Raw genomic sequence first — 11,983 nt, 5'->3', positions numbered from 1 at the left:
CAACTTTTCATTATCAACATGAGCATACGCAGGACATTCAAATATCCTCAAATCAGAATAACTAGCAGGAGTACTAGACCATACCTCTCGTGGAGTCTTTGTATCAATCGCGATTGAGGGAGAACGGTTAATAAGAAGACAAGTTGTGGAAGCAGCTTCAGCCCCAAAAGACTTGGGTAAACCAACATTATAGAGCATACAACACACCTTCTTTATTATAGTCCTATTCATTCGTTCAGCCATGCCATTCTGCTTCGGAGTATGACGAACTGTCAAGTGCCTCACAATTTCTTCTGACTTGCACAGAGCATTAAATTCATTAGAACAGAACTCTAAACCATTATAAATTCGAAGGCGTTTTACCTACTTCCCTGTTTGTTTTTCAATCATAATTTTCCACTCCTTGAAAGTAGGCAACACATTATTCTTTTGCTTCAGGAAGAACACTCAAACTTTTCCAGAATAGTCATCAATAATAGTCAACAAATAATTTACACCTCCTTTAGAAGGTACTCTAGAAGGACCCTAGAGATCAGAATGAATGTAATCAAGTGTGCCTTTAGTTGAGTGGATGCCTTTAGTGAATCTGACTCTCTTCTGCTTTCCAAAAATGCAATGCTCACAGAACTCTAGTTTGGTAATAATCTGCCTATCAAGAAGTCCCCTCCTGCTTAGTTTATCCATCTCATTTTCACTCCTATGCTCCAGACGCATATGCCAAAGTTTAGCAATGTCACTTTCTGATAGAGAAGAGGTAGAAATAGCTGTATCACCTGTAATCGTAGAGCCTTGCAAGACATACAAATTTGCAAACTTTCTCTGTCCCTTCATCACAATAAGAGCACCTTTAGTAACCTTTAGGACTCCTCCTTCACCAACGTACCTATAACCGTTCGAATTAAGGGTACTCAAGGAAATAAGATTTCTCTTCAGGTCTGAGACATACCGCACATCACCAAGTGTCCTCACAACCCCATCAAATATCTTAATTCTAATTGTTCCAATACCAGTTATCTTGCAAGGTGTGTTATTTCCCATCAACACAACACTTTTAGAAACTGTTTTATATGTTGTAAACCAATCCCGATTGCGACACTATGAAGCATGCAAGCTGAATCAAGAATCCAATCCTCACAGGGTTTGGATTTACCATAAAAAAACAACCAAAATTTCTCCATCACTACTGCCATTTTCAGCAAAACTAGCTTCACCGGACTTCTCTGATTGGTTTTCCTTTGGGTTTGGAGCTTTTTTCTCTCTCTATTATGTAACTTTCAATACTTAGATTTGATGTGGCCCTTCTTCTTGTAGTAATTACATATTTTATTTCTGTTTCTATATTTCAATTTGTTTCTATCATCACCCCCAGAGTTCCTCTCATTATTTCTTCCTTGAATAATGAGACTATCTCCTTGAGTCTCCGACCCATTCACAAGATGCTTCATCTTCTCCTTAGAGAACAACGCATCATAGACTTCATCTATGGTCAGGGTATCATGACTATATATAAAAGTGTATCCCTAAAGATCGTGTGTAATGCAGGCAGCGAACACAACAAAATCAACCCTAGATCTTCCTCATCGTATTTAACCTCCAATGTCTCTAAATCAGAGACGATTTCTTTAAAGATAGATAGGTGATATTCCAAAGACGCACCCTCAGACATATGATGGGAATAAAATCGTCGTTTTAGATGCAACTTACTTTTCAGGCTCTTTGTTATGTATAAAGATTCTAGTTTCAGCCACAACGCAGCCGCAATGGTCTCCTTCAAAACATCTTGTAGAATTTGATTGGATAAGTGAAGGTGGATCTGTGATAGAGCTTTTCGATCCTTACATCGTTTATCATCATCTGTCTATGACGAGGGTATGTGATCAAACCCTAATAGCGCATTGTCCAAATTCATCTGCGCGAGCACAACCCGCATCTTAACCTGCCATAACAAAAATCTGGTGTTGCGATCCAACAATGAAATATATTACTTCATGGTTGCCATCCTCGAGAAAATAATCGACCAAGCTTTGATACCAGTTTGTTATGTATCAGACAGAAATAAAGCAAATCACAAGTAAAAGAAAACAAGAACAACGCACAGATTTACGTGAAAACCTTTGCGGGAAAAACCACAGGTAGAGGTAAAGGAGGTTTCACTATAATGGAGAAAGAGTACAATGTGGAGAATGCTGAATTTTCTGAATACCCTAAATAACCCACTAAATGCACTTATATAATATGTGTATACAAATAAGTCCTAGGCCCAAAAATATAAAGGTCCATATCGGGCCTGTCGGCCCGATACCTATGCTACCACCACAAACCCTATTGAAAATCACCAACATGGGCCGCACCGCAAAACTTTCTGGGTCGGATCAACAAAATTTGAGTCATAACTCTAACAAATAATTTTCAACTTTTTAAAATTAATGGTAAGATTGGTGTACGTTTTATCTTTTCAGATTTTATTTATGAAGTTTTACTGGATACCTCCTTCGTCTCAAATTATCCGTCCCAAATTTTTCAATTTGATTTCTCATTTTACTTGTCTTTTTTCATTAATTAAGAAGAGACAATTTTTTTTCCAGGTTTTACCCTTTACATTAATTACTTTTTCTTCAAATTAAAATGTAAATATCATTTAATAAGGATACTATAGTAAACTAACCATGTTATTAATTATTTTTCTTAATCAATGTGTCATCTCAATTTGGGACGGAGAGAGTATATTTTTGTTGTTGCTATAAGTAACTATCACAATGTATTTGTTTACTCCTTCAATTAAAAAAATAATGATATGTTTTGATTTGATATGAAAGTTAAAAAAACATGTACTATTAATTTATAATTTTAAATTAAATTTATTATAATTATATTAAAATGTCCTTTGATTTTGTGGTTTAAAATGAATTTTAGATGTTTGTGCGGCTATAAATTATTTCATTAAAAATACAAAAAAAATATTTTAAAGTCATACCATTACTAAATATAAAAACATCTCATTCTTTTTAACCTGACTAAAAAAAGGTGAATCATATAAATACGAACAATGAAAGTAATTCTTCTTAAAAGTATACATAAATCAATGAATTAGTACCAAAAAGATTTCTTAAATGAAAGAGTACTAAATTAATAAAGTGACCTTTTTTGTTTATGATTTAAAAAATATGTGAAAGGACTCGAAGGAAAGTAGCTAAAAATGGAAGCAGGTAAGCTTTTTCCAAATGAAGGGAGTAGTAGATGAATAAAATTACTTTTTGGTTTATGATTTTAAAACATGTAAAAAGACTGAAAAGAAAATTAAATTATATTTTTAAACAGAAGAAATACTAAATTAATAAAATTACCTTTTATGTTCATGATTTAAAAGCCAAAACAATAATTATCCAGCATATTTTCATCAAATAAAATCTGAGAAGAGTAAGTTTATGTAATTTGTATTATTACTTCAGAAGTGAGATAAGAATATTATTTTTGATCGATCCTCAATTTAAGATAGAATAATTAAAAAAAAGAATAATACTCCTATTATAATTTAAATAAAATATATATAAAAAAAGTGTACAACTAATATCTCATCCGGTTTCTTTCATGAGGGTCCAGCACGTGGGGTGAATGCTCTAGTGCCTGGAAATTACACTACACTTTGCTTAATAATTGTACTTTTGGTCCTAACTTATACTAGTTTAATTAATATGCTTCTTAGTCCTAATGACGTTATAGCTTAAGCATATGAAGAAACTTAAACAAGCTTTTTTATTTTTAATTTATTTTTTTCCAAGCTGTTTTCGCAAACTAACGTCACTTTAAGTTTCAATGACCCAATGTTGTTCTGTATAAGAAACAAACATGTAAAACAATTCAGCCTATTGTTCCAATTATTTGATTCTACAAAGGCAATATAATAGTCTAATTTTGTAAGTGGATTCGAAGAAGATAATGAAGTGTTGTCTTCAAGTAAAATGTATTAAAATCAGTTAAACATAAAGAGTGCATTGAGAAAGAATTTATGTAAGCAATAACACCAAATAATGTGTTGAGATTCAAAACTAGAGATAAAATAGGTAATTATAAAAGTGAAGGATAAAAATAGTAGAAAAATATTAACACTTGTAATACTTTTAAGGAAATATATTTATATTAGATTTAATCTTCCACCCTAATTAAGATTATGTCTTCGATAAATTGCACATACGTTATATCTTATCTTATTATCTTTTCCTAACATTTTTTTCCGAGTCATTTTTACCGCTTTTTAAATCGATCACTGACCTCTCACACCTCCTGACTGAAACATTTCACATTTCCTCTTCACATATCATCCCAATCTCACTTTATTCATTTTGTCCATCTTAATGCCTATTATTAGCTTGTTCTAAATATCTTTATTTTGTCTATTGTAACTATACATATCTCTACATTTTCATTTCCATCACTCTAATGTTCTAAACATACAAATTCATGATCGACCAACATTCTACTGGCTCCAAATAATACAACTCATCAAACAATCACTTTATAAAACTTACGTTTAAATTTAACTATCAGATACGAAACAGGAAAAATAATTTGTGACATAGGGGTATATAATCCCAAGGACTAAAGATAAATTTAGTAAGAATAAAGGGACTATAAATCGTAAATATTTTGCTTAAATATAAGGGAAGTGAAGTGGATTGTCAGCTAGTAGTAGCAACCAAAACACAAATTTGCTTTCCCATTCATCTGATATTTTTGGTATTTGTCTCATTCACTCAATCTCAATTTTTTTTCTTTTTTGTCTTCTTTTATTTCGAATGGCTCAATTGATGAACACCGCCGATAAGCCGCCGGAGTTGCGGTGGCAGATGGTAAAACTATCGGCAGTGAAGAGGGAGATGGTGGTCGAAAACTCCTCCGATGAAGAACAACACTGCCAACAACTCAACAAGCGATCTAGGCTTTCTCCTTCTTTACAAGTCGGTTTTTCACTCTTCCTCTCTTTTTTTGTTTGTTTTATTTGTTTTATGAACAGACTGAAAGTTACGGGTTCAAGCAGGGAAAAGTCTCTTGCAGAAATGTAAGGTAAGAATGAGTGTAATAAATCGTTGTGGTTTGGTCCTTTCTTGGACACCGCACATACAGGGAGCTTTAGTGCACCGGATTCCCTTTATATGAAGTTATAAACCACCCGAAGGTTACCGTGAAAATAGCCTCTTGTAGAAAATTCAAGGTAAGGCTGCGTAGAGTAAATCCTTGTGGTGTGGTCAATCCCCGGACCATCGCATTAGCAGGAGCTATAGTGCACCGGACTTCCCTTTATATGAAGTTATAAACAGCCTGGAGGTTATGGATTCAAGTCGTGAAACAGCCCCCAGAAATGTATGTGAGGTAAGGCTGCAGATAATAAACCGCTGTGGTTTGGTCCTGCCCCAGGCCCATGAATAGTGGGAGCTTTAGTGCATCGGCATGTCCTTCATAAGAAGTTTATAAATTCATTGATTTTTGGTGTTTTTCTGATCTGCAGAACTTTTGTGCGCATTTGCTGTTTCAATACTCAAACAACACTTGTATTTGTGCTTTTTTTTCTCACTGTGCATCTTGTTACATACTTTTATGCTTTGAATTTGACTACTTACAGAGGTTTATGATTTTAGTTTGAGTTTTATGATGTTAATAGTGTGAATATTGTATTAGATCTTGAGTCCCTCCCAGGCCTCGCCTATGGAACTACACTGTATTTTTTTTTTTGTTGTTGTATTATAGTATGTTGAGAACATGAGGTCTCAGGTTCGACCAAAAAACTAGGCGCTTCTTGTGGAATTAGTTGAGGTGTGCGAAAGCTGATCCAAATACAACAGTTATAAAAAGAAAGTAATTAAGTTTCCACTAGATTTGCCTCGATCAGTATTTGGAAACTCACTAATTCCTTGCAAGGTGGAGAACTTGAGATTACCATGTTGTAATCTTGGATATATTATGAAAATATCGAGTTACCAAGATTTTCGAATATGTAATTCATCAAATTCATTTAGATAGCACTTCATTAAAGTCACTATTCTGCCCTTTCAAAATTAGCGAAGGAATATAATTGGATTCCTTACTATCCCAAGAAGCAAATGACTACTCAATATATATATATATATATATATATATAAAAGTGCAAACCTCGTGAGTGGACAGAGTGGGTTGTGGCCTAGCGGTCAATCCGTGACAGAGTTAGTCGTCACTTAACAAATTAGATGACCATTGTTATGTAGCACAAAATTACATATTACAAAGTTGTGAGACAATCTTTCTCTAAAATAAAAGATTTCAACCGTTGTGGCTGTGCTGTCTATTTGATGCAAGTAAGGCAAAATTTTACAAAGTATTGTTTTCAACAGGATTCGATCCCTCGCCATCAATGAGGATGCTTTCAGCCTTTCCCACTGGCAACTTGTCAACTTTTGTTACCCCGGGTGCCACTGGAATTATTTGTATTATTTCTTATTTCTGCCCCTGTTTATAGTGAAAACCTTTCAAGGAAATGTGAAGTTTAAGTAGTTAAATGTATTTGAATTCTTGGAAATTGGATAGAATAATACTATTAATTGCATTGCATCAAACATTTTGGGACTTGAAAAACTGGAAAGTTCTTGGTATCAAATGAAGTAATAAAGCAGTATAAATGCCCATTTAAGAAATGTTTGTAGGAGAATTATCATTTACCAAATTGGGAGTAAAAATTTGGTTTAACAGTAACGATGCCTTGATCCTGCTTTAAAGAGATGCCAGTGAATTTACGTTTATTGCTATCTTCTCTTAGCCATTTCTTTCAAACTATTCGGAGAAAACAATTTTCTTGAGCCGAGGGTCTACCGGAAAAACCTCTCTACCCCACGAAGGTAGGGGTAAGGTCTGCCCCCACCCCACCCTCTCCAGATACCACTTGTGGGACTATACTGAGTATGTTGTTGCATTATCTTTTCTGAGGTCTGAATCAAGGATATTTTGCAGCAGCAACAGGGTGTAGGAGCTTGTGATTTTCCTGTTTCACGATCGCTATTTGGCCAGACAGATGAGCCTAGTCCGTTAGGTTTACGGCTAAAAAAGAGCCCCTCACTGTTGGATTTGATCCAAATGAGGCTTTCTAAAGGGAGCACCTCCAAGGTGGGAAATCTTGGGAAGAAGGAGCAAAAAGGAAGCACCGGAATGACAGAAAAGCTGAAGGCCTCAAATTTTCCTGGTTTAGTTCTGAGAATTGGAAGCTGGGAGGTATACACAGTTCTCTTCTTAAATGATTTGTAATAATGTTCATTCTGAATGTTCTAAAAGTGAAATGGAATCCTTTTGCCTCTACAGTATAAGTCGAGATATGAAGGAGATTTGGTTGCAAAATGTTACTTTGCCAAGCATAAACTTGTTTGGGAAGTCCTTGATGGTGGTCTCAAGAATAAGATAGAGATCCAATGGTCCGATATTGTGGGCTTGAAGGCGAATTGCCCAGATGACGCACCAGGAACCTTGGATGTAGTGGTAAGGCGTAAAGCAATTTGTTTTTTTCTATGTCTTTATGGAGTTATTTCCTCAACTGCACTAGCAGAATAGGCTCCAGTGTTGCTCTCCTTATTAACCTTAGTTGATGAGGGTGCTATGGTCCTTGTATTGCAGCTCTCAAGGCAACCTCTTTTCTTTAGGGAGACAGATCCACAACCCAGAAAGCACACACTTTGGCAAGCAACTTCAGATTTTACCGACGGACAGGCTAGCACACACAGGTCTTACTGTTATCCCAGCAGTTCTTTTTTCCCTCAACTAACTATTACACCATTGTTAGTCATTAGCTAATTTTATCTTGTTTTCTTGAAATCTCTGTGGACATTTATTTTCTAGACACGTCTGTTCTTTTCAGTGTGACTTCCCCCTTTCCTTTTTTTCCCCCCACTTTGAATAGTATTTCAATCACTTGTTTGACCTGTGTAATTGATGCAATGAAGATAATGAAAGAAAGCTAAATCCAGAAAGAGGTTTACCTGACATGAATCAACACTATTGACGGAGTAAAGTGCTCTAGATGCTTCGTGGCTATCGCAGGGATTTTATTTATTTATTCATATAATAATAAGTAGTGGTCTTATTAGATTGAGATTCGTCTAGCAAGTAGCAATTATTGATATGGAGAAGGCAAGGAAACACCATTTTCTTTATTTGAACTTTTTAAAATGGCTTGTTATGGAGGTTTGGGAAGGATGTGAAGACTACAATATTCACACAGAAACTCTACCTTTTCTATTTTGTTTATTTGATGAGTTTATTTTGTGCTAGGAGAGGCGAGACAGAAACTTGTGATCGAGGCTTAGTTATTTTTGTAGAGGAGTGGCAATACTAGTGGGTTACTTGTGCACTCAATTTAGTGCATAATGGTTGATACCAGTAGGGATGACAATGGGGCAGGTTAAGATTATGTGGGCTGTGTGGTTTAAAGTTATTGGGAGGGGGGTGGGTTCTAATATATTTTTAGAACTTCAAAAAGTGGTTGCGGGTTAGCACTTTTGACCAATTACAAATTAGATAAATTTCTGCAACTACAGTCAATAGTTTACTGCAAATTTCTTATTTACGAAATCTTTGCCATAAAAATGATGATTTTCTAACACTTTTTATGACGTGCCAAGGAACAGATTGATTCATTTAATCATGTTAATTGAAAACATGAAGAAGGAAACAAGTATTAGGAGGCACCGGGGCAGTGCTCGATCAGGGAGGTGGGTGCGAAACTGAAAAATAAAAGTGAGAAAATATAATTGAAATGGATTCATTAGTCTTCATCGAGTCTATTCATTTTTCGTGTTGGATGGAAGAGCTTGACAGTTCTTTTGAATTTTTGCAATTATAGTCAGGTTTATTATCTTAGCTCCAAATCAATCTTTAAGACGCAATAATATTTCATTGATTCACATTATTGAGTAAAAAGCATAGCAAGTACCAAATATTTTGAACTATTCCATGCGTAGAATTAAGAGGCTGAGTGGCAGGGCAGGTTTGTTTGGGTTGGGGCATGCCAGCAGAGGTTTGAGGTAGAAAGTTTGCCATGCGGTACGACGCGGCATGGGTTGAAGTCTTTCAGGTGAAGGCTTAACTTGAAAGGAAGCGCTATCTCGCCTACTTATGATTCAATATTTAGCTCGATATATTCTAGATGTCGTCTTTACATTAATGGCATCAGCTGGAGCTTGTACCGAATTGCTTACCTGCGGAACTCATTTAACCCGACCACCTCCCTGAAAGCACCTTCGTTCTGCATCAATTGTACAATAAAATATATCTCAATTGTACTAAGTAAGAACAAAAAATCTAACAAAAATTCTTCGCTCGATGATTATTTAGTTTCTCTCGTTACCTTGTTTCAAAGCTAGCCCCACCATGCCTTGCCCCATTGCCATCTATACTAAACGGTTCTCCTTGTGACCTAACTTAACTGAAAGAGCATTTCGGTATAGCAACCGAATGGAATGTCCCAGTAGATGCAGCTTCGAATCTCAAAAGCATTAAAATTTCCCAATTTCAGTTGAATCTGTAGTAAAAAGAAGACACCAAAGCCAGCAGGTATTATTAATGAAGGGTTTTGGTACCATGTTGCACTTGTAGTAGCTTTTATATTGTGTCATAGTAATTGCAAGTATATTATAATTACAAGTTTTGCTGGGTGTAAGCTGTTTTAGATCTGTTCACAATTTCTAGCATTTCCTTCGCTTGTCTTAATGTGGTTCAGTTTTGATGTTAAAACACTCCAAATTTTCTTTGGTTTGCAGGCGACATTACTTAGAGTGTCAGCAGGGATTGTTGGGAAAGCATTTTGAAAAGCTTGTGCAATGCGATCCTCGTCTTAACTTCCTGAGTCAACAAGCAGAGATAAAACTAGAGTCTCCTTATTTTGAATCCAATATATCGGGTTCTGAAGAAGCACATGTAAGGGACCATGAATTTGATCTGAATAATGAAGGGAGTCTCAGTTTTATCGACTTGCAAAGTGGCTCTTCACCTTCAGGAGCTCAGTGTTCTTCCTCCAAAAGTGAGGAAGATCCTATTCATAGAGCTGTGGAATGTTTTCACCAGGAAAAGCTATCCCCAAACTCAGGTAATTTTGTATTGAAAAGTGCGTAAAAGCTTTCTTGAAATGAGTTCTATGGCTAGTATGTCTTTGAAGATGCCGTTATAGTTGTCCTTTCTTCACCTCTTGGTTGATTATCATCATCCCTTAACTCCCACCTTTTCAAAAAAAGTGACAAATTGATCTGAATAATGAAGGGAGTCCCAATTTTATCGACCTGCAAAGTGCCACTTCACCTTCAGGAGCTCAGTGTTCTTCCTCCACAAGTGAGGAAGATCCTATTCGTAGAGCTTTGGAATGTTTTCACCAAGAAAGGCTATCCCTAATCTCAGGTAATTATGTATTTTATCTGAGAAGTGCATTCAGATTTTCTTGAATAGACTTCTATGGTTAGTATGTCTTAAAGATGTGATTATAGTTGGTCTTTCTTGTCCTCTTGATTGATTATCATCATCCCTAACCCCACCCAAACCCCAACCCTTTCAAAAAAGTAACAAATTGATTGTCGTTTCCTTTTCAAGGAGTGCAGAGGAAGTTTGCTGCCCGTTTCCTTGGTTTTATTGTAGTCCTATGTTGCTGGTTCAGTTGTGTGTTTCTTGAACACAATTTACATTGAGGGGGTTGTCTCTATTCAGAAAAAGCAGTATGACCATATTGCAAAGTCGGGTTATGGACATGTTATCCCATGGTCTATTCTAAGTGGTTATGAATTGCTTCTATATTGCTATCTGAATGTATAATGTTTTCGTCAGTGTGCTTTTTTCTCTTGGATTTGTTATTATTTTGCTGTAACTTCACATTTAACATGCTGTTATTGATACAGGGGCTGGTGAAGATATGAAGAGTAGGGAAGTGGAACAACAGAATGCGCTCAGTAACCTCAATCAACTCAGAGTGCCTGGAATACATCCTTCCGTGACAATGAGTGGTTTAATGAGCCAGCTTCAGCAACGTGTATCAGAGAACAAGACATCTAAAGTCATCAACCTCGCCAGTGCTGAACGACCAAGCTCGGAAATCCTGGAAGAGATCTCCAAATCCTTGCTTAGTGACACTCAAAATGTGGCGGCATCAGATGAGAAATCTCTTATGTCAAGGGTTAATTCTCTGTGCTGCCTTCTCCAAAAGGATGTTGCAACAGCTCAAAAGAGTGACAACCATGGTGATGTTGCGATGGGTGAAAAAAGAGTTGATCAAATAAATTTCATTTCCCCAGTACCGCTCGGAAGAAAAGTTGAAGAAGATCCTTCTATGCCAGAGGATGAATCAAATGATCTCTCTGGTTGCAAGCCGGCTTCAACAATGTCAAGGAAGGACTCTGTGGGCGATCTGTTGCTGAATCTTCCTCGGGTAGCATCACTGCCCCACTTTTTGTTCATCTGCGATGACTCTGCAGGTAACCAGGCTAGATAGATGGTCTTTTCTCTAGTCTACATCAGGTAATCATTGGAAAGGATGACTCTGGCTTTTCTTGTACATATAAAAACTAGTTTAGCAACAGCATTTTCTGTTTAGGATTTGGATCTTTGGTGCATTGTTAGACTGTTCGTGTATAGAATTGGAATGTTTTCGTGCCTTTGTACAAAAAGTTTAGTTTTGTGGATGTTTTCCTGTTTGTCATTACTGCATTATTTTGCCTAGTATAATGCCAGGATAAAACATGAGATTCAGACAACTCAGGACAAGATTTTAACGTTAACAGGGAAAAACCGAATGCTGGAACTGTTTTAAGATACCCTGTACTAAGCTAGAGATAGTCTCTCAGTTTTCACACGAAAAGTCATCAGTTCATTTCCCATGACTCCAGACCCAATTTTATAGAGATGGTCTCTCAGTTTTCACAGGAAAAGTCATCAATTCATTTGCCACGACTCCAGACCCAATTTTATAGTGTGACGAATACTCCCCCCCCCC

General features: G+C 36.2%; 1 protein-coding gene across 3 annotated transcripts; it reads left to right on the top strand.

Annotated features, from left to right (window-relative positions):
• The first annotated feature begins 4,663 nt into the window (after positions 1–4,663).
• LOC107876006 lies at positions 4,664–11,672 on the top strand. 3 transcript variants are annotated; one of them, XM_016722959.2, is made up of 7 exons: positions 4,664–4,955; positions 6,979–7,233; positions 7,321–7,494; positions 7,630–7,736; positions 9,771–10,096; positions 10,267–10,401; positions 10,893–11,672. In XM_016722959.2, exons 1-7 carry the CDS (start codon positions 4,794–4,796, stop codon positions 11,480–11,482), a joined length of 1,749 nt encoding a protein of 582 aa, XP_016578445.1. In that variant the 5' UTR covers positions 4,664–4,793; the 3' UTR covers positions 11,483–11,672. The 3 variants fall into 3 exon arrangements, with proteins under 3 accessions (XP_016578445.1, XP_016578444.1, XP_016578446.1); XM_016722958.2 differs by having other exon boundaries at positions 6,976–7,233; XM_016722960.2 differs by lacking the exon at positions 10,267–10,401 and having other exon boundaries at positions 6,976–7,233.
• Positions 11,673–11,983: the final 311 nt, after the last annotated feature.

This window comes from Capsicum annuum, chromosome 6 (assembly GCF_002878395.1).
Source record: "Capsicum annuum cultivar UCD-10X-F1 chromosome 6, UCD10Xv1.1, whole genome shotgun sequence".
NCBI lineage: Eukaryota > Viridiplantae > Streptophyta > Magnoliopsida > Solanales > Solanaceae > Capsicum > Capsicum annuum.
Note: the sequence above shows the minus strand (reverse complement) of the source record. Positions and strands in the feature narration are given on the sequence as shown.

Excerpts from the sequence above, each read along its gene's own strand:
- LOC107876006 (XM_016722958.2), top strand. The coding sequence starts at position 4,794 with ATGGCTCAATTGATGAACACCGCCGATAAGCCGCCGGAGTTGCGGTGG. Across the intron at positions 7,234-7,320 it reads TGAGAATTGGAAGCTGGGAG|TATAAGTCGAGATATGAAGG; the intron begins GTATACACAGTT and ends TTGCCTCTACAG. Across the intron at positions 10,097-10,266 it reads AAAGCTATCCCCAAACTCAG|GGAGTCCCAATTTTATCGAC; the intron begins GTAATTTTGTAT and ends TGAATAATGAAG.